Source organism: Lissotriton vulgaris, chromosome 9, assembly GCF_964263255.1.
Source record: "Lissotriton vulgaris chromosome 9, aLisVul1.2, whole genome shotgun sequence".
Lineage (NCBI taxonomy): Eukaryota > Metazoa > Chordata > Amphibia > Caudata > Salamandridae > Lissotriton > Lissotriton vulgaris.
In genome coordinates, this window is record NC_141697.1 from 289,053,854 (window position 1) to 289,074,149 (window position 20,296).

General features: G+C 46.6%; 1 protein-coding gene across 2 annotated transcripts in view; it reads right to left on the reverse strand.

The window, feature by feature from the left end:
• The window catches only part of SEL1L (SEL1L adaptor subunit of SYVN1 ubiquitin ligase), a 235,417-nt gene that overhangs the window by 97,328 nt on the left and 117,793 nt on the right, over positions 1-20,296 (reverse strand). For both annotated transcript variants that reach the window (XM_086937596.1, XM_086937595.1), the window contains exons 13-14: positions 19,534-19,611; positions 6,108-6,170 (exon numbers count right to left, since the gene is read on the reverse strand). In XM_086937596.1, coding sequence (XP_086793722.1) covers positions 6,108-6,170; positions 19,534-19,611 — 141 coding nt within the window. The remainder of the gene's footprint in view (positions 1-6,107; positions 6,171-19,533; positions 19,612-20,296) is intronic.

Below are 20,296 nucleotides of genomic sequence, written 5' to 3' on the forward strand. Positions count from 1 at the left end.
CAATTTCCATGACAGGAACTTCATGTCTCAACGATGAATTGGTTCAAACGGATTCATCATCAGTTGAGTAAGGACGGGATTCAGGTGCCAAGTAGGAGGCGGCGGTCTCACTGGTGGATAGACCCTAAACAAGCATTTTAGAAACTGTTTAATAATTCTGGAAGACCACAAAGTAGGTCCAGACTCCGACCGTCTGTATCTTGAAATTGCTGCCAAGTGTACCCTTAAAGAAGAATGGGCCAGCCCAGACTTAGCCAAGGTCAAGAGATAAGGCAGAAGCTGACGAGGTTTTGAAGAAGAGGGGTCAATCTTCTCTCTCCTGCACCAAATGCAAAATCTCTTCCATTTGAGGCGGTACGCCTTGTTTGTGGAAAGGGCTCTCGCTTGGGAGAGAACTTCTTTAATTTCGGTTAAGATGGTGAGATTCATAAATTCTCGCTGCTCAGGAGCCATGCTGTCAGGTGTAATTACTGTGGATCTGGATACTAAACCTGTCCTTCTGACATTGTGAGTAGGTCTGGAACAAGCTTCAAGGGAAGAGGCGGAGCTAGCGACAACAGATGGAGCTCCGTGTACCAGAACTGTCTCGGCCAAGCAGGGGCTATCAGGATCATCCTGCATGGCTCCACTTTGATCTTCCTGATCAATCTCGGGATCAGTGGAAAGGGGGGAAAGGCGTAGACAAATGTTCTTGACCAGGCTATCGAAAGCGCATTCCCCAATGATCCGTGGTGGTGAAGCCTGCTTGTGCAAGACCGGCATTTTTTGTTGGGCGGTGTGGCAAAGAGATCTATGGCTGGTGTGCCCCACTGGCGGAATACCTCTTCTAGAAATTGTTGGTTTAGCTCCCACTCGTGACTGACTGATGATAACCTGCTCAGTCTGTCGGCATTCTTGTTCAAAACCCCTGGCAAGTGTTCTGCCTGAAGTGACATTCCGTGAAGGATAGCCCATTCCCAGATTTCCTGAGCTTCCTGTGACAACGGGAGAGATCTGGTTCCTCCCTCCTTTTTCACATAATGCATGGCCGTGGTGTTCTCCGTCCTGATGAGAACTTGTGAACCTCCTAGACGTGGGAGAAAAGCTTGAAGAGACAGTTTTATCGCTCTGCGCTCCAGTAGATTGATGTGGAGCCGTCGATCGTGAGGAGACCAATGGCCACTGACGTGCAGGTCCTGCATCACTGCTCCCCAACAATCCAACAACGCATCCGTTGTCAATACTTGAGGAGACGGATCGTTTACGAAGGATAGACCTTGGGACAAGTTGCCTTGGTCTGTCCACCACAGGGCCGCTCTTCGCATTGTCGGGGTGACAGACACCTGGACGTCGAATGATCCGTGCACCCGTTTCCATTGGATGTCCAATTGTTCTTGAAGAGGCCGCATTCGCAGCCTGCAGTGAGGAATCAGGGGTATGCATGATTAAATTACCCCTAGCAGAGACTTGTAGCAGCGTACTGAAAGACACCTTTTTCGTAGGTCCAGAGCCATGGTTTGAAGCTTTCTCTGCCTTTCTAGGGTTGGAAAAGCTTTTGAGAGTTTTGAGTCCAGAATGGCTCCCAGGAATCATGCCTTCCTGGATGGAACCAGAGATGATTTGTCCTTGTTTAACGTGAGTCCCAGATTGCGAAATAGGTTTGTACAAGCCAGAACAGTGTCCTGCGCTGCTTCTCTGGATGGAGCCTTCAGCAACCAGTCGTCCAGGTAAGGAAAGACTTGAAAATGATGTCTTCGTAGGAATGCCGCTACCGGCGCCAGCACCTTTGTGAAAATCCTCGGGCTGAGCGAAGACCAAAGGGTAAAACCCTGAATTGAAAGTGGCTCTTGGCTATTGTAAACCGTAGAAACCTTCTGTGTGCGGGGTGAATCGGTACATGAAAGTATGCATCCTCGAGATAGAGAGTGGCCATGAGATCCCCCGGATTGATCAACCTCAGGATGTCTTGAAGGGAAACCATCCGGAAAGATAGGGAGATGAGATCGGTGTTGAGCTCCCCGAGATCTAGAATGGGGCGCCATTTCTCTAACGTTTTCCTGACCAGGAAGAACCTGGAATAGAATCCCTGTCCTCTTTGGTCGTAGGTAACAGGCTCAATAGCCCCCTTGAGGAGCATTTGATGAACTTCGAGCCTCAGAAGACATAGGTGTTTAGATGGAACGGCTGCTGGGGGCTTTGTTGGTGGGATTTGGGTGAATTTCAAGGTATGGCCCTTTCGAATGACGTTGAGCACCCAACGGTCCGATGTTATCTTGTACCAATTCACAAGATATTTTGCTAACCTGCCTCCAACTGATGACTTCTTGGAAGAGGGTCCAGTAGGAAGAGTCAGGAGGCCGCTATTGGCGCTTGGACGCATCGCGTCCCTGGCGAGCCTGCTTTCCTCTGTTTTTAGGCTTTGAGTAATTGGAGGATTGGCCCTGCCTTTGTTGGTAAGGCTGGCTGTGAACTTGAACCATAGGAAGAGTATCTTTGCTGTTAGTAAGATCCTCTGTAGTTTGTACTCTTACCCCTGGATTCTTTAAAAGGTGTTTTACGGTACTGGAGCGTACCCAAGGATCTTGCAGTCTCAATGTCTTTTTTGATGTCTTGGAGAGTGTCATCAATCAGTTTCCCGAACAGTGCCGCTCCATCAAATGGAAGATCCAGGACTTTATTTTGGATCTCGGGTCGAAACCAGGTTGCCTTCAGCCACCCCTGGCGACGAAGGACCACAGCTCCCGCCAAAGAATGAAATGCCGTCGTGGCAATGTCCATTGTAAAGTCTATGACCTCCATCAATGTCGCTTCCCCCTCTTGCAAGACCTTCCTTGCTTCTGCTTCTGGAGTTAGCTGGTCCAGGAAAGGTGCGACATCACACCAAAGCTGACGGTCATATCTGCCCAATATTGCCAGGGAATTAGCTGTTTGCAAAAAGAAGACTCTCCGTGGGCCAGAATCTCTCCCCGGCATTGCCCAATCTCCTACCCTCTTTGTCCGGAGGAGTTGTTAAAGGAGCAGAAGGGTTGCGTGACTGCCTCTGCGCCGCCTGGAAAATCACTGAGTCCGGTTTCGGGTGACCTGTCAAGGCAGCTGCCCCATCATCAGGCGCCTTGTACTTCTTATCTAGACGCGGTATCACAGGGACCACCATCGCTGGATTTTTCATAGCCTTAAGGCCCTCATCCCAGAGATGTTGCACTATTGGAATGGATCTTGTGGTATTTCTGTAAGGTTCCTTGAAATCGGATAAGAAACCCTCAAAGGACACCTTAGGCATTGTCAGTTTGAATCTTCCAGTCGCTCTTTCCATCAGCTGATGAAAACCTCAGATATCAGCAGGTGGAGAATCCACCGGATCTGGACTTGGAGAGGGAGGGTCCGGAATGACGTAATCATACCACTCAGAGTCCTAATCATCTCTACCCTCCAAATCATGATCCTCATTCGAGGAATCATCATGAGTGACAGCAGGTCTGGAAGGCTCCTGTGGAGTCGATGTCAGTGGTTGAAGAGACTCCTGAGGTGATAATACAGGAACAGCCGTTGAGGCCGGTGACATGACAGGCATGCCGTGCGCCACAGGAGCTGGAGCAGAGTGTGTAGCTTTAGATTTATAATCTTGCAGCATATTATGCAGGTCCAGTAGGAAAGATGATGGTACAGTAACCATCTGTTGACCAGAGTATTGCTGTGGTTGGGAAGCATGACCCCCTAGCATGACCCCCATAGCCCCCCTCTTGGTCATATCCTCCATCCGAGTCAGTTTCCTGGCATTTAACCAGCAGTTGAGAGGGGCTGTTGGCATAGCCATAGGAGTCCTGATCCTCCTCTTCGGACTCATCCTCATCGAACAGTAGAGCTGGAGGAAGAGGGGATTCCCTCCTGGGAGATGTCATGTCCGGGGTAATCCTGGTCATGGAAATTGTGATCCTCTTTTCCGATGACAAAATCGTCGACGGTACCGTCGACGATGGAATTGAGAATGCAGTTGTATGTGTCGTCGACACAAAAACACTTGATGACGAAGTGGGCATCGATGTCGACGATAAGAATGCAGACATCCGAGCCGTCGTCAATATTGCTGTCGTCGTCGACACTGTCGTCGTCGGCGCCTTCGTCGACGATGCCGTCGTCAGAGAGTCCCTCGTCGACGCTGCTGTATCCGTCGTCGACAATCTCATCGACGACTGTCCCGTCAACGAGCCCGTCGAAGGAACCAGTTTCAGCTTCTGTTTCAATTTCTTCGGCGACGGCGCTTCCGTCGACGACGCCTTCTTCGTCGACAACTTGGAACATCTATCAGAAGAATGGGAAGAGGGCTTTTTGAAGGTTGATCAGTCTTCAACCCTTCAAAAGGCGTAGAAGGTCCTACCCTCTCCTTTTCACCTTGGTGAGGAGATTTGCCTGGACCCTGGCTGTCAGACTCACTGGGGGTCTTTTTTGAGGCCTTAGAATGATGCTCCACAGAAGGAGAAGGGGAACCCCTACCCCTTTTCACTGACCTTCTTGAGGAATATGCAGATGCAGAATCCTCACTGTCACTGGAGACAGCCTCCTTCCTGGATTTCAACTTCTGGAGCCATGTCAAAAGCCTTCCCTCACGGTCCCGGAAGGTCTTGGTTAAAAAGGTGCAACAGATCTTACAGTCCGCAGCCTTGTGGTCAGGATAGAGGCAATAGATGGGGTCTTTATGCTTATCCTCCATGAAAAGCCTTTTCTTGCCACAGGGGGAACATGGCTTGAAAAGGGCCTTCTTCTCCTTGTCAGACATTCTGGAAGGATCAGCTAACAATCTGAAGTGAATCTGAAAAGAATCTGAAGAAAAAACCTTGAAGAAACTCTCTGAAGAGTAGAAGTTGAGCAGAGCTCAAAGGAGACTCCCTAAGCACAACGTGCGGTAGAAAATCTAAGGCTCTGAGGTGCCTTCAGGAGGGTTCTAAGGGGTGAGGCTCTTCTGATTGGCTGATGCCTAAGTTTGGTCTCTTTTACACAAAGAGAGTGATGGGCTACAAAAGGGAATGAGGCCTTGGCCTTTTTCTTTCTCTTTTGTGCCTACTGCTATGTTTCGACGACGGGGAATTATACAAATGCATGGGAATCTATGAAAGTTCCAATACTGGGGCAAGAACAAGTTATGGAAACAGGTTCAGTACATCGACTTACAGGACCTATAGCCAGGAGGTAAGATAAGTAAAGGGCAGTACTAACAGGGCACCATGGGCATCGCAAGGCCTGAGCCCACTTGCATGTTTAACCCAACTGGCCTCCTGGCCAGAGCCTGCAGCCTCTTTTCACCATGACTGATTTCCAATTAAATACATCTGCCTCCCTTCACTGTTTTGCACCCTGCTGCCCCTGTGCCGTTGGAGATGTACTGCTGGTGCGGCCTTAGAACTTGCCCACAACTTATATTAACTCCTTGAAATTAGTCTTGTAAGTCGCTGTACTATACCTGTTTGCAGAACTGGTTCTTCCTTCTGTAGGATTACATTCAGAAATTGCACTGTGTCCACTTTTTAAATTGGAAAGTATTTACACTTAAAAATGTACTTACCCGAACTATTTTTCTTTGATGCCTAAATATATATATAAAGATACTTGCTATTTTTATAAATGGCTGAGGATCTCCTTCTTGAGTCATGTTGTCATTTATTAATCATTGGGTGCCTTTGCTAAAGTCTTGCACTCCTCTGTGTTATGCCTAAGGCTTACCCGTAATAGAGCACTTTGGGGATTGCATTGCAAGCCCCACCTTCCACGAGTAAGGGAACCCCTGGACTCTTTACACAATATATCAGATTTTTACCCGTTTAGCCAGTTAACCGCGGAGTAAATTCCACCGCGGTGCGGGCGATTTATTGGGCAGGCAGGGCCGCGTCGGCCAGCGGACATGTGCAGCACTACCGAGGTAGGGCTCGCAACGTCCGTTGGCCGACGCGCGCACGCGAGGGGTTAATGGAACGACTTAAACATCTGGAGATTAAGCATTTTTCTAGAATTAATGAATTAGCCATGAAAATATCCTTCAAGTCATTATAACTAGCTTGCCAGTACCGTACAGCATTAGTTTTGGAAAAGTCCCTATCGACAGACAGACACAAATTTAGGCTAGTATAAAAACTTACCACGGGAACACCTTTTCCATAGAGGTAGGCCATGCCAAGACCACTCTGACCCACGGGATTGCCCTTGAATGGAAAATGAAAGGATTAAAATAGAAAATAGAGCATGGTTTTCAATCTACTACCCACTCCGACACCTGATATGACATTTAACAATTACATTATTGAGGATGGACAGCATTGAAGGTGGAGCAAAATAAATCAATCATAAGGGATATTGATGTTATGAGGAAGGTCTCAACTTGTAAAAGGCAATTTTTTAACAAATAATACCAGCTATTCAAGGAACCCACAGGCTTGGGCTACAGTGAATAAAGTGTTATTTTCAAAATACCTACCCACAGAAGACAGTCAATTAGTCTACACAGCTTTTGCCAACTAATGAAATGCATTCCATTAGCTAGTCTGTTGTGATAACAATTAATAAATACTCAGGTTTGCTAATGATGTGTTTCCAGCAGACGTACGAGATCCCCTAAACAAACAGCAAGGGTCTAAAACCTAGAGCTTACCACAAATTAAAATGCACATTTCACAATACATTTTCTGCGCTCTGAAATATCAACTCCTTTGCAAATATTAACACACAAATAAATACATTTGCAAAAATGAAACGCCCATTCTGTTTAAGCTGTTTTTTAGGGCTCGCCTATACCATTCCGAAGGAATGGATAGGGGAGAATTTTAGGAGGCAAAATAATTGTCAAACCATCGGCGGATTTTCAAAAGTTCACGTGAATAAGCACGCGCTTTTCCCCCCACAGGCACCATCTGCGTCCACATCAAAGCAATCAGCCTCCCTCCCACCGGCTTCTGAAGCTTCCCCCAGCATGCGCTCGCTCGGCCTGGGCATTTCTCCTCTCCTAATTATTCACTGCTCACGGCTGGCCAGCGGTACTTTCTGTCTCGCATTTCTCTCCCCCCCCCCCCCTGCTGATGTGATGTTTTCCCAGACAGGTAAGAACTGTTATAAACGTCCCCTGACCGGTGTTATATGGTCTGGGGGAGTTGTATTAAGTCACTGTTTTGGGGTTGGGGAGTTGCGGTTGTTATTATTTCCGCGACCTCTACCCTTGTTGTTGTTACCTCTGTAACTGCCTCTTGAATTACCTCTAGGTGATGTTGGTGTAAAAGAGGTAGATTGTTGACTAGTGCCTGTATTTTTTGACCCCCCTCTATAGGTGGACCTACGAAAGGAACCTCGGAGTTGGCTGTTGTAATGCTCCCATTGATTTAGCTGTTTGAGTCTTTTTTCATCTTTTCTGAAGTATCATCTGTTCCTGAGCCGAAAAGTGTTTTTTGGTCAAAAGGTTGGTTCAATAAAGATGTTTGTACTTCTTGTTTGAACCCTGAGACCCTAAGCCATGCATGTCTTCTTAGCATGATACTGGTGTTGATGGATCTTGCTGCAGTGTCTGCTGCGTCTACAGCGCACTTAATGGAAGTGTTAGTTATTATCTTCCCTTCCTGTATAAGCTGGTCTGCCCTTTTTTGATGTTCCTTAGGAAGATGTGTGATGAGTTTTTCTAACTCATCATAATGCGCTCTATCATAACGTGCCAGTAGCGCTTGTGTATTAGCTATGCGCCAGCTGTTTGCTGCTTGGGATGCTACCCTTTTGCCTGATGCTTGGATTCCTTATCAGGAGGAGGAGCTTCTCCTGTAGATAATGAGGTTGCTCTTTTACGAGCGTTTGTAACTACAAGCTAGTCCAGGGGTACTTGTCCTTTGATAAATATTGGGTCCTTTGGGCTGCCTTATATTTTTTATCAATTCTTGGGTTTAATACCCTAGCCCTCACAGGATCTTTGAATATGTCTGTTGTGTGATTGAGAAGACCCTCTAGCATAGGTAGTGTGCCTGATGTTCTTTGTGCAGCAGGTAGCGTTTCTAAAAGGAAATCCTCTATTTGAGGTTCTGTATGTAAATCTACCTTATGGTATTTAGCTGCCCTATTAATCAACTGCACAAAACCTGTATTATCATCAGGTGGTGAAGGTTTTGAGGGGTATAATTGTAGGTCGTTATCATCGCCTGACCCTGCATCATAATTTTCCCAAGGGTCTTCCTCATCTGGGATAGTGTCGTCATCTCCATGAGGTTCTCCCTCCCCTGCATCACTGTCTACATCTGTTTGAGGTGTAGATGGTCTTGGTGTAGAAGGTGGAGGAATAGTTGGCCTATTGTGAGGAATAGGAGAAGAGGGTGAGTCTCTAGGCTGAGGAGAAAGGGGAGGAGTTGCATTTGTCCCCATTGTTCTCTTTTTAGGAGGAAGAGCTTTGTCATCTAGTTCATTCTTCCTCTTTTTCTGTGATTTTCTCACCACTTTGCCAGTTTGCGAATCGATAAACAAAGTCTTTTGTTTTGGAGTCTGTCTGCTGCTCCTGTGTCGGTACCGAAGTTTTTGGTTCCGAAAGGTGCCTTTTCTTCTGACCGTCAATGTTCTGTGTTTTTGGCACCGAGAATTTGCTCGATTCCGATTTTTTCGGTGTCGAGTAAGTCTTCGACGTCGAAGCATGTTTCGGTTTCGACATGGAATGTTTCGATGCCGAGCTTTCTTTTGTATGGAGCTTCGGTGTCGATGTCGACAGTTTCTCGGATCCGACATGGTGGGAGGCCGAGTGTTTCGGTTTCGTTGCCAGGCCCGAAGGCGGGGCGTCAGAAACTTTCTTCGGTGGTCTGACCGGGCTCGAAGGCGGGGTCGGTACCACACGGGGTCGTTTTTTTTGGTAAGGGGACGTCGTCACTCACGGTTTGTTGGACGTCAATTCCCTCGACATCAGACTCGTCCCCTTCCGACCCCGACTCGTCTTCATGTTCCTTTTCTTCTTCGAGGTGCTGGTCTTCTAACAGCTCCGGGATAGCCTCCGATTGCATTCTTGAAACCTTGCGTCTTCGGGCTCGACGGTTTCTAATCATCGACTTGGAGGAGAACGCTGCGCAGGCTTCGCAGTCTCTGGATTCGTGTTCAGGCGACAGGCATAGATTGCACACCTCGTGTAGGTCCTTGTGTGGGAACTTAGCACCACACGTTGGACATCTCTTAAATGGAGTCCTTTCCATGGACTCCGGGCTGGACTACGTCGAGAAAGGCCTCCCGGTCTCGTCGACGTAGAAGAAAATGTTTATTGTTGGACTCGAAACGCGTCGGAATGGAAATGGAATTGCGTTCGAGAACAATACCATCGAATTGGAAAGGGAATACACGCCGAAATATCACTTTTTCTCGAAGTCGATCTGGAGCGCTTCGATCCTCATCCGAACCCGATGGCGGAAAAAAACAATCTACGGATGGAGCCGATGCCCATGTGCACTAGCACCCAAAGGAGGAGTCACCAGTCTCGTGACGACTAAAGACTTCTCCAAGAGAAAAAACAAGTGCAATCATCCGAGCCCAACACCAGATGGCGATCTATTCATAATGTACCATCTGCAGCCCATATGCCTCGAACCAACTGATTCAAATATGTTCTCTCAATGTTTCAAACTTTATTACAAATGTCACAATTTTTTTTAATATTTCACTTCTGTTCTTGTATTTTCATCACAATAAAATACACTAAACATAATCTTCCAAAAAGTAATTTGCAAAAGTTTAAGCTATTGCCATTATAAATTACGATAACTTATTTAAGTATTAAATATTGAAAAAAATACAACTCATTGTTATTTTTAATATTAATACATCTAAGTCATGTAAATACAACACATATTGCATTACAAATGCTATAGGTGTCACGCTTGCAAAAGTTAACACTATTGGCATTGTAAATGACAAAGTTAATAATTTTCGCTATTTTCAAAACAAACACAAAAAAATTGTCACTTACAATAATAATACCTCTAACTTTACTAATGCAAGCCCTACTGCATTGCAAATGCTTGTTTTTGTTTGCTGTATACCTGGCAAGAATAACTTACAGGTAATGCAAAAGTCTGAAATAACATTGGGAAAGAATTCTGTCGGGACAGGAGTCTAGGGTTATGCTCATCTTTCTCCACTTTATTTCATACAGCAGCCTTAAAACAAACTACCTTTAACAGAAAACCATGAGGGAAAGAGAAAACATCATAACCAATCAGCAATCTGTCCATGTATTATAGTCCATTGTCATTGTCAATGCCCCCTCATTCTTCGCAACTCAGCAGCCATGAAATAAGTGTTTTCATTGTCTTAATTGTGGTGCACATTTAATGCAGTTTTCATGGTTTATATGCCTTTTTGATGTTTCATGGTAATTCTTCCACCTAGTACTTGTGCACTTAATGCTGGTGTCTTTCGTAGGTAGCTGCAAGAGCTCATCTCAACGTTCCTCATGCGGCTAAGATAAGAGTTTACGGAGGCTGCATTCAAGTGGTTCTACCCGCCAGCCAATAGAGAACGCTCGTAAAAGCAAACAAGATGCTCCTCTGGCTCAACGAGCGTTGTGCACCATTTTTGCAGTCGCAGAGATGTTACCTCGCATCAGGGAGCCTTGCCGAATCGCAGGTGCCCTATACAGCCTGGAACTCTCGAAGCCCTTCAAAGGGTTGATATTTTAGAGTGCCTACCCTCATAAGTTGAATTGTGCGTGGTGGTGTGACTGGCAATCCCGTGGGGTCAAGGCTGTAAGAAATTAACCCCTAACAACCTGGGAATTACCGTGCAATGACCTCGCGCCAATCCTCCCGGCTTGCCCACTGACTTCTACAATTGTGCCAAAAGACAACTTGTACAGCAGCTACTGAGTCCCCAAAGTCATGGCAACCTGCCAGCACTTCTCCCAGGATCCAAGCAGTCCCAAGAAGTAGCAGAGCTGCTTCCCTGCATCCTGCAGGCATCCATAGTCTCCTGTGAGGACTTAGTTACAGCAGAAACCCGAAACCTGAAGACACCATTGCACCCGCTACTCCAAGCCGGAGGTGAAGTGGGACAAAGGTGTCATACTGGTGCCCCAGCCCTCCAGAGTCCACTGTGGTTTCACCCCCAGTGAACTCCGACATTGACTGCAGCCTCTAAGCTCAGGCCACCTGTACAGCGACTGCTCCCGGTAAAAAAACCTGATGCCTAAGGACACCTCTGTACCAGTCACCCCTGGGTCGTGGAGGAGAGGACCAAAGGTGTCCCTACATCCCCAAGCATCATGAGGGCCAGAGCCCTGTTAGTTTAGCCGAGTGGCATTCCAGTCCAAGCCTGCAAGCGAAGACAGATCCCCATAGAGTAACATGGGGCACCCAACGCTGTTTTGAACCTATGCACCCGGCCGCTCTAGTGCCGCTGGTGGTGTTCTGCTGGTGCTGCCTTGGACCTTGCACACCACTCACCTTAACTCCTGCCGACTGGTCCCATAAGTCGCTGTACTGTACCAGAATGCTGCATTTACTTTGCCTCCCATAGGATAACATTACAATTTCTAAAAATTGCTCTGTCAACTTTAACTCAAAATAATTTCTATTTAAAAACTTACTTACCTGAACCAATGGTTTCTGATGCCTAAACATATGTAAAGATACACGTTATTTTTATGAATTTGTGAGGATCTCCTTCTTGATTTGCGTGTCCCATTTATTGACCAGTTTGTGTGTTTACAGATGTCTTGAACTCTTCAAAGATAAGCCTAAGGCGGCTTCACCACAATACACCCTAGCAGAGCACCTTGGAATTGCTAGAGCAAACTCCTGTCCACTTATAAGGGAAAATCTGGACTCTTTACATGATATATCTTATTCTGATGTATCATGTAAAGATTCAATACCAAAAAATCCCTGTACCCTGGACGTTAGTTAGCATCCGTCTAGTAGACATGAGAACATGATTTGCTGGAAAAATATACTATTTAATTCCAGACCCACCCCTTCTCAATTTATGGTTAGGTGTGTGTTCTCTAATGCCTTACTGTCCACAACAAACCACTGTTTGTAACTGCAAGCAGGAGAATCCGGGCAGAGTTCAACTCGACATATCCAATGATGTCTGCCCCACTGAGACAGTCCATCAACCCACACTTGAGAAATAAATGCAAACAAAAAATGTGTGGCGGAAAAGGAAGGCACCTCATGGGCCCCTGGGATTATTGATGTTCCTGGTTCCATTTCTGTATGATTGATACTACAATCTACAGTAGGGCTGAGAATTTCCTGACCAGCTGGTATGAGAGGACATGGCTGGTTGAGGTTTCCTATATAAAGATGTCCAACCCAGGTGCGGTGACCGAGTGGTGAACCCTGATGAATCTGCCATAAAATCTACCGGGCAGTGAAACATGTCGGTTACAGGTAGTGGTATGCGACAGTAAGCTACCAGCCTTTTTATTTCACCAGTACACACCAGAGTTAGTAATAAAGTTGTACAATTGGTGTGTCTGTTGGGCCAGACAAGTTGTCCGTTACCTCCCGTATACTGAGTGAGACCCTGGAAGAAAGGCGTCCGGCTGGCTGTTCAGCTTGCCCATTCGTGCACAGCCGGGATGTTGTTGGCGAAGCCCCACGTATCTATAATGTCAACAGTCAGTAGGGAGCCTTGGGAGACCTATAGGGTACGGAATAGACCTTGGCATGTAATATGAACAGTGTGATGGCAAAAGCCAGACCCTGCGTGCGTTGCAGACTGAGATAATGGCTGAGGGCCTTCAAAGTTGGGATAGGCTAGACAATCTTCGACCTATCTCCCTCCTTCCCTATATGGCCAAAGTGGCAGAGAAGATCGCCAATCTCCAATTGATGACCTTTGTGGAAGATGCCAACCTTCTCCATCCGACCCAGTTTGGATTTCGGGCGCGTCACTCTACGGAATCTGCGATGCTCCTGGCAACTGAGACCATTAGGCAGGGTGTAGATGAGGGGCATACCATGGCTCTCATCTTACTCGACCTAAGTGCCGCATTTGACACTGTAGCACACTCCACCTTGCTGCAGTGTCTGAACAATGGCGGGGTAAACGGGATGGCACTCAGCTGGATGCAGTCCTTCCTGTCTGAGAGGGGCTTTCAGGTCAGGCAGGGGGAACACTACTCTCGGGTGTTCAATCTCGAACAAGGGGTTCCCCAGGGCTCGGCCCTCAGCCCCACCCTGTTTAACCTCTACGCCTCCCCTGTTGCCACCATTGTGGAAAGGCATGGCATCCAGCTGGTGTCGTACGCTGACGACACACAGCTGGTCATCTCGTTGTCACGGGCACCCGATACTGCGGCACTCAACTTCAGGGCCTGCATGCAGGAACTTGCTTCCTGGATGTCCAACAACTGCCTGAAGTTGAATGGGTCCAAAACGGAAGTGCTCGTGGTAGGGGGAGGCCCGTCTGTGTGGTCCTCAGCGTGGTGGCCTGACTCTCTGGGCTCTACCCCCACGCCGAGCCACCAGGCGAAAAATCTTGGGGCTCTATTCGACTCTGATCTATCCTTTGCTCCCCAGGTTAACCGGGTGGTTGGAATGTGCTTCGGGATACTGAAGAGCCTTCGCAAGGTCCTTGACCTATTACCGATTGGTGCCAGACAAACTCTTGTGCATGCTTTGGTCACATCGAGACTTGACTATGCCAACCTATTATATCTGGGTATTACGGCCAAAAGTCTCAACCGTCTCCAAGTTCTACAAAACGCCACAGCCCGGCTGGTACTGAGACTCCCCAGGAGAGCACCCTCTAAAGCTGCCTTGAGGTCCCTTCACTGGCTTCCTATCCGGGAAAGGATTACCTTCAAGGCTCTCTGCATGTGCCATCGCATCTTTGGAGGCAAAGCACCCGGCCCGCTGAACAGCCTTATTACTCCCTACAGACCTGAGCGGCTGCTCAGATCCTCTGGGATGGGTCTGGCTGTTGTCCCCAAAATCCGTAAATCTCGGATGGGAGGTAGATCTTTCAGGCTCCTTGCAGCCAAGAATTGGAATTTGCTCCCCACTGAAATGCGTCTCGAACCTTCTGAGACTAAATTTCGCAAAACCCTCAAAACCTATCTCTTCCGCCTAGCATTGTTATAATCCTCTGACTCTCTTCCAGGTTCTCTTCAGCGCGGGGACACGCCGGTGTGCGTTACCAAGCGCTTTACAAAATTCCAAAATGAAAATGAAATGAAGTTGAGATGCCGGATAAGACATTAGGGGGGACCGCCTCTACCAACAGAAGGGGGGGTTCACAGTAGGAGGCTGAAGGCTGACAGCATCTTAATGTCCACAGGTATCAAGGGGCGCAGGAGCCAGCCACACGCAGGGGACACCCTCCAAACGCGGCCTGCCCCGCACTTGGCAGCAGAAAGATGAGGTGGATGGCCTAGTGTCAGGCGTATGCTCGATATCATTGGGGGCAACCACAGCGCCGCTGAAGGCACAAGAAAGTCTCCGCAGGGGAGGGGGAACAGAGCAATGCCCCCCTCTCGCAGTACAGCAGCAACCGGCAAGGATGCAGCAGCTGAACAGTGCAGATCTGCCTCGAGGCGATGAGGATACAAATGAGGCACCAAGGTAGAGTGGCAGGTTAAAGCGCTTCACACAGCGCGAGCATAGCAACAGTGCAAGTGCTCCCCAGGCACGATGAGAGGCAGTGGGGTGCAGGAGAAAGTGCGCCACATAACAAAATGGCAGGCACTCGCCACCGGTTGCAAACGCCACGTATTCCAGGAGGGGGCTGGAGCAGAGCCACCACACGCACCGCAATGGGGAAGCGGGCAGGGGGTCAGAGCACCCTGGGCATGGTACACAGCTCACCTCCGTGAAGCGGGGCCGATGCAGCGAAGGAACAAGTCGGCGCCGAGTTATCCCGCCGAGGCGGAAGCACCGTCTTTTCAGAGGCCGCAGCGGCGTAGCACCTCGTGGGAGACCGGGAAGTTGCGTAGTTCATGCAGCCCAGCAGCGGCTCCAGCAGCAGGGAGCGCTACCAGGCCACTGTTGTGTTCAGCACCGTAGCTCCTCAAGCAGCAAAGCAGAGGTTGCGAAGTTTCGGACATGAGATCCAGGGGGTCTCAGGCACTAGCAGCAGGCGTCATCAGGAAGAGAGGACAGGCATAGATGAGGATTTATGGCGGATTTCTTCACTGGGCATCCGGAGCCTCAGAAGGTGTGCGGTCATCATGGATGTGCGCCACCTAGCACCCCAGAGGATGTCAATAGTTGATTGGAGTTGAAGGAGGACCCACAGTGTAAATCCAGTGAGAATCTTGAGGGTTCTACGGGTGCGTAGGTGTGCCATTGGGAATCAGAACATGGTGGAATAGATCATACAAGGTCTAGGCTAATGGCCATAACCAGCAGAGTCCGTGCCAGCCAATGTGGACTCTGGGTATGCCAACGGGTATACTGGGCACAGGATTCAGGCCAGGTTTGAGAGCTGGTGCTGGGTCAGAGCTAGAGAGGGCACCAGAAGGATATCCACTGGTTCTGGTGAGGCTCCAGACCAGGAGTCAGGCAGCGGTCACCTATAAGGATACATACTTCCTAAAGTGGGATGGATGCCTGAATGCAGAGGATTGCCTCGTAAGATGAATCATGTGCTTTTATTTAAGGCCTTGTCACAGGACAATGCTTGCTTTGAAGACTTGGCAGGCAAGAGTGAGGAGCAGGACATTCAGGGTGATCTGCAATGGGATCGACAACGAGCTGGAGAGTAACTGTGTACTGGCAACAAAAAGAGTTTTAACTCCTACTCTAGAATGGCCAGAATTCATGGGGCAGTAAGGGTCATACGACCTCAGAGTTGTGCTTAGGCCCCAAACACCACAAGCAGACGTTGTGGGCATCTAGAATGGACATCTGTCCATGAAAGAGGCAATTGAGTTTGAATCATGACTTTAGGTGGAGAAACTCTGCAAATACACTTGCAAAACATCTGAATGTTGGGAAACAACTGTTCAGGTCAGAGTATGTACGGGCAAGATGAGTTAAAAATTGGATCCAAGACGCCGTGCCCCGGGAGAGTCAGTAGTCAAGCCGAGACCATGTGGTAGGACCAGAGGTGTAATATGTGCCCTCCCTCCTAGTCGGATGTGTATACCTCCAGGCATCTACTAGCCCGTGCTCTTCCAGTATCGCCGAGAAAAGGAGTATGGTCCTGGGATGCAGGGGAAGCTGGACCGGTTAAATATGGACATTAAAGAATTTGCTAGCCCCCACGATAATGATTATTACGGAAGATTTAATCAAGAACGCACAAACAAAGAAACTCTTCAGTTTGTGCAGGTATTTTATTTCAACCTGTTGAAATTAGTTTATCAAATTCAAGTTTTCATGGAAGAGAAAGGTACTTCGAAACCATACTTATACATATTTACAACATTTAAAAAAAAAAAAAAAAAAAAAACATATATACAAATATTCGACAATCTTCTTTTACAAAAGCTACGTGTTCACAAATATTTACTTGTTGAGAAATATTTCGTTGCCTTTAGGAAATATTTCTCACTTATGATTACTAAGAATAGAAACAAAAGAAAGCAACCCTTTCATTGCAGGGGAAAATTAGTTCAAAAAACAATTAATAATGCAGTCAACAATAAATTTTTAACTTTTCTTCAAATGCCAACGCGCTTCGAATCTGAAGGTGAGTGACAGATTCTCATCAGGGCTCTTTCATTGGGGGTAATCTGAATAAAAATGTGAAAGAAGAACATTTAATAACTACATCTGAAACCTTACTACTCCCCTTATTAAAGACTGATGCCATAGCCTCTATTACCTTGTTCTATGGGCTACGCGGTCCCGCGGGTCCAATATGTGTAACGGAGCTAATAGCTTCCAGGGTCCTGTTTCTGTAACAGTAGACCTGTTGTGTAAAATGAGGGATATTTACTATTTCTGATCATAGCCAATCTAAAAACAGTCTGCTTTACAGACAGAAAGGCTGAGGTTTCCTACCTCTGATGCTGTTTGTCTTATGGAGGTGTTTCCGGGGGTGTAGGAGATATCCTCCCTACTTGTACGGGGGTTCGCGCTCCTGAAAAACATGATGGGCAACACTTGTCAAAATATATTACTTATTTTTTGTTGCGTGTTATTTCACAACCGGAATCCGGCGTACCTGAGCTGTTTTGATGCTACACACAAGGTAGTCCTGTTCGCGGGCCTCGTGTTGCTCGCTGTGTTAAACCTGCCGGTCAGGACCTTCACTCTGTGTCCTTAAGCGGTAAACCCGGTCGCGTTTCAATTCGCGCTGTAATTCTGCAAAAATGTATTGCAGATTTAGAATAGGGAACTAGTGCACAAGTTGGTCAGGTTATTCTCGCCCCTCTACCCCGCTCACCTTCCTCTCAATCTGGATTCACGGCGTTCTGAACCTTCCTCCAATTGCATGACAGCATGTTGGCTCTTCCACTAGGTTAAATCACCGCTAGGCATTGTGGTATATGTAGTTTGGCTGACATCTGCGGAGATTCCAAGTGCTTAAAGCCTTGCAACCTCAGATAATGAATTCAGGCCTGTTTGGGCACTATTAAATTTTAAAATTAAATAGGCCTCCTTTTTCAGCAACACTTGCTCGATATTTATTCCAGGTTTCATTTGGGTCAGGCTGTATAAGACAGTCCACTGGAAATCATTATCCGCATGATTACTATCAATGAAGTGTTGTACAAGGGGTGCAGTCTGGACTTTATTTTTAAGACGTGATCGGTGTTGCGTCATGCGTGCATTTACTTGCTCCGCAGATGTCAGCCAAACTACATATACCACAATGCCTAGCGGTGATTTAACCTAGTGGAAGAGCCAACATGCTGTCATGCAATTGGAGGAAGGTTCAGAACGCCGTGAATCCAGATTGAGAGGAAGGTGAGCGGGGTAGAGGGGCGAGAATAACCTGACCAACTTGTGCACTAGTTCCCTATTCTAAATCTGCAATACCTTTTTGCAGAATTACAGCGCGAATTGAAACGCGACCGGGTTTACCGCTTAAGGACACCGAGTGAAGGTCCTGACCGGCAGGTTCAACACAGCGAGCAACACGAGGCCCGCGAACAGGACTACCTTGTGTGTAGCATCAAAACAGCTCAGGTACGCCGGATTCCGGTTGTGAAATAACACGCAACAAAAAATAAGTAATATATTTTGACAAATGTTGCCCATCATGTTTTTCAGGAGCGCGAACCCCCGTACAAGTAGGGAGGATATCTCCTACACCCCCGGAAACACCTCCATAAGACAAACAGCATCAGAGGTAGGAAACCTCAGCCTTTCTGTCTGTAAAGCAGACTGTTTTTAGATTGGCTATGATCAGAAATAGTAAATATCCCTCATTTTACACAACAGGTCTACTGTTACAGAAACAGGACCCTGGAAGCTATTAGCTCCGTTACACATATTGGACCCGCGGGACCGCGTAGCCCATAGAACAAGGTAATAGAGGCTATGGCATCAGTCTTTAATAAGGGGAGTAGTAAGGTTTCAGATGTAGTTATTAAATGTTCTTCTTTCACATTTTTATTCAGATTACCCCCAATGAAAGAGCCCTGATGAGAATCTGTCACTCACCTTCAGATTCGAAACGCGTCGGCATTTGAAGAAAAGTTAAAAATGTATTGTTGACTGCATTATTAATTGTTTTTTGAACTAATTTTCCCCTGCAATGAAAGGGTTGCTTTCTTTTGTTTCTATTCTTGGTATTCATAAGTGAGAAATATTTCCTAAAGGCAACGAAATATTTCTCAACGAGTAAATATTTGTGAACACGTAGCTTTTGTAAAAGAAGATTGTCGAATATTTGTATATATGTTTTTTTTTTTTTTAAATGTTGTAAATATGTATAAGTATGGTTTCGAAGTATCTTTCTCTTCCATGAAAACTTGAATTTGATAAACTAATTTCAACAGGTTGAAATAAAATACCTGCACAAACTGAAGAGTTTCTTTGTTTGTGCGTTCTTGATTAAATCTTCCGTAATAATCATTATCGTGGGGGCTAGCAAATTATTTAATGTCCATATCCTTCCAGTATCGCCAACAGCACTACATGTGCCCTGGTGTAATGGGGAGGCTGAGGGTTGGAGCGGTTCGCTGCTGGGTGCAATGCTATGTTAAAATCATCCCCCCCCCCCCCCCCCTCACCCCCCCCAATATCACATGTATGGATCCCATATCTAATATGTGGCCCCAAAATGAGGAGAAATATTGTGGGTCATCAAGGTTAGGGCCGTAGCTACACGCCAGCGTCTAAATGGCTCCAGTATCACCATATCTAGGGTGAAACCTGGCAGGGAGATGAAGTCAGATGCCACTTACTGGCGCTGGAAGGCTAATTCAACTTTTCCGGATCCAGTTTGGCACCTGGAAGAGATTCAAGGGCTGAGGACTTGGCAGATAAAAGTATCAATCAAAAAAGGACATAGCATAATTCAAAATGTGAGAAGAACCCTTGCTTGTAGGCTCAACCCTCCAATAAACGATTTCCAAATAAAAGTAATCGGAAGTGAGAAAAACGTGAATAAGTGCTTGTTCTATTAGGCTGTTAAACAAAGCAATGATTTTTATAAACATACCATGTCTGCAGCCTTCTTGAAATAGTGTAGCGCTGTCTCGTTGCTCTGGGGCACAATGTCACTGCCCTCTGAATACATCTGTAAAAGATATGAAAAAAATGTTACGTTCCTCTAGGGGTTTTAAAAGGAATACAAATAGTGTAGTGGATAATACTCTATAGGAACATACCTAACTATTGTTTTCAGAAAGTCCAGTTTAAATAGAAAGTATTAAGCAGAGCCATGTACATACCTACATCTATGGGTCTGGCTCATCATCTGTCAAGTTTAGATATTTTGTCCCTAGCTTATCAAGTAATTTAGCCCTTCTCATCAGTTCTAGTGGGGATTATTTTAAAAACAATCATTCCATACCATTTAACGGACAAAGAAAATTCTTCGATTTTCTAGCTTCCACAACTTCGAGATCATATTAAAACTACAGTACTCCGTGATGAAACGCTGTCTCTTGTGCTACTTTTTATGTCATAAATGAATGGAAGGTTTCATGCTCTATTGCTTAACTGCATATACATTTACACTATTAGGTCCCATGTGATGCTCCTCCTGTTCAAGTAATGGAGCATTTTCATAGTTGTCAGGCGGCCTCTTTTCACGAGTCACCCTTCGTGAGCTCGGGTTTGACAGCCAAAAGTACTTTACACTTTAGGACTTTTAAATTAGTCTTCCCCATTATAAGAATGGACATAGAAGTCTAGATTGCTAAGTGCTTTCTGATTTTAAACTCAAGAATGAATTGAGGGTCTATGGGCCATATGTATCA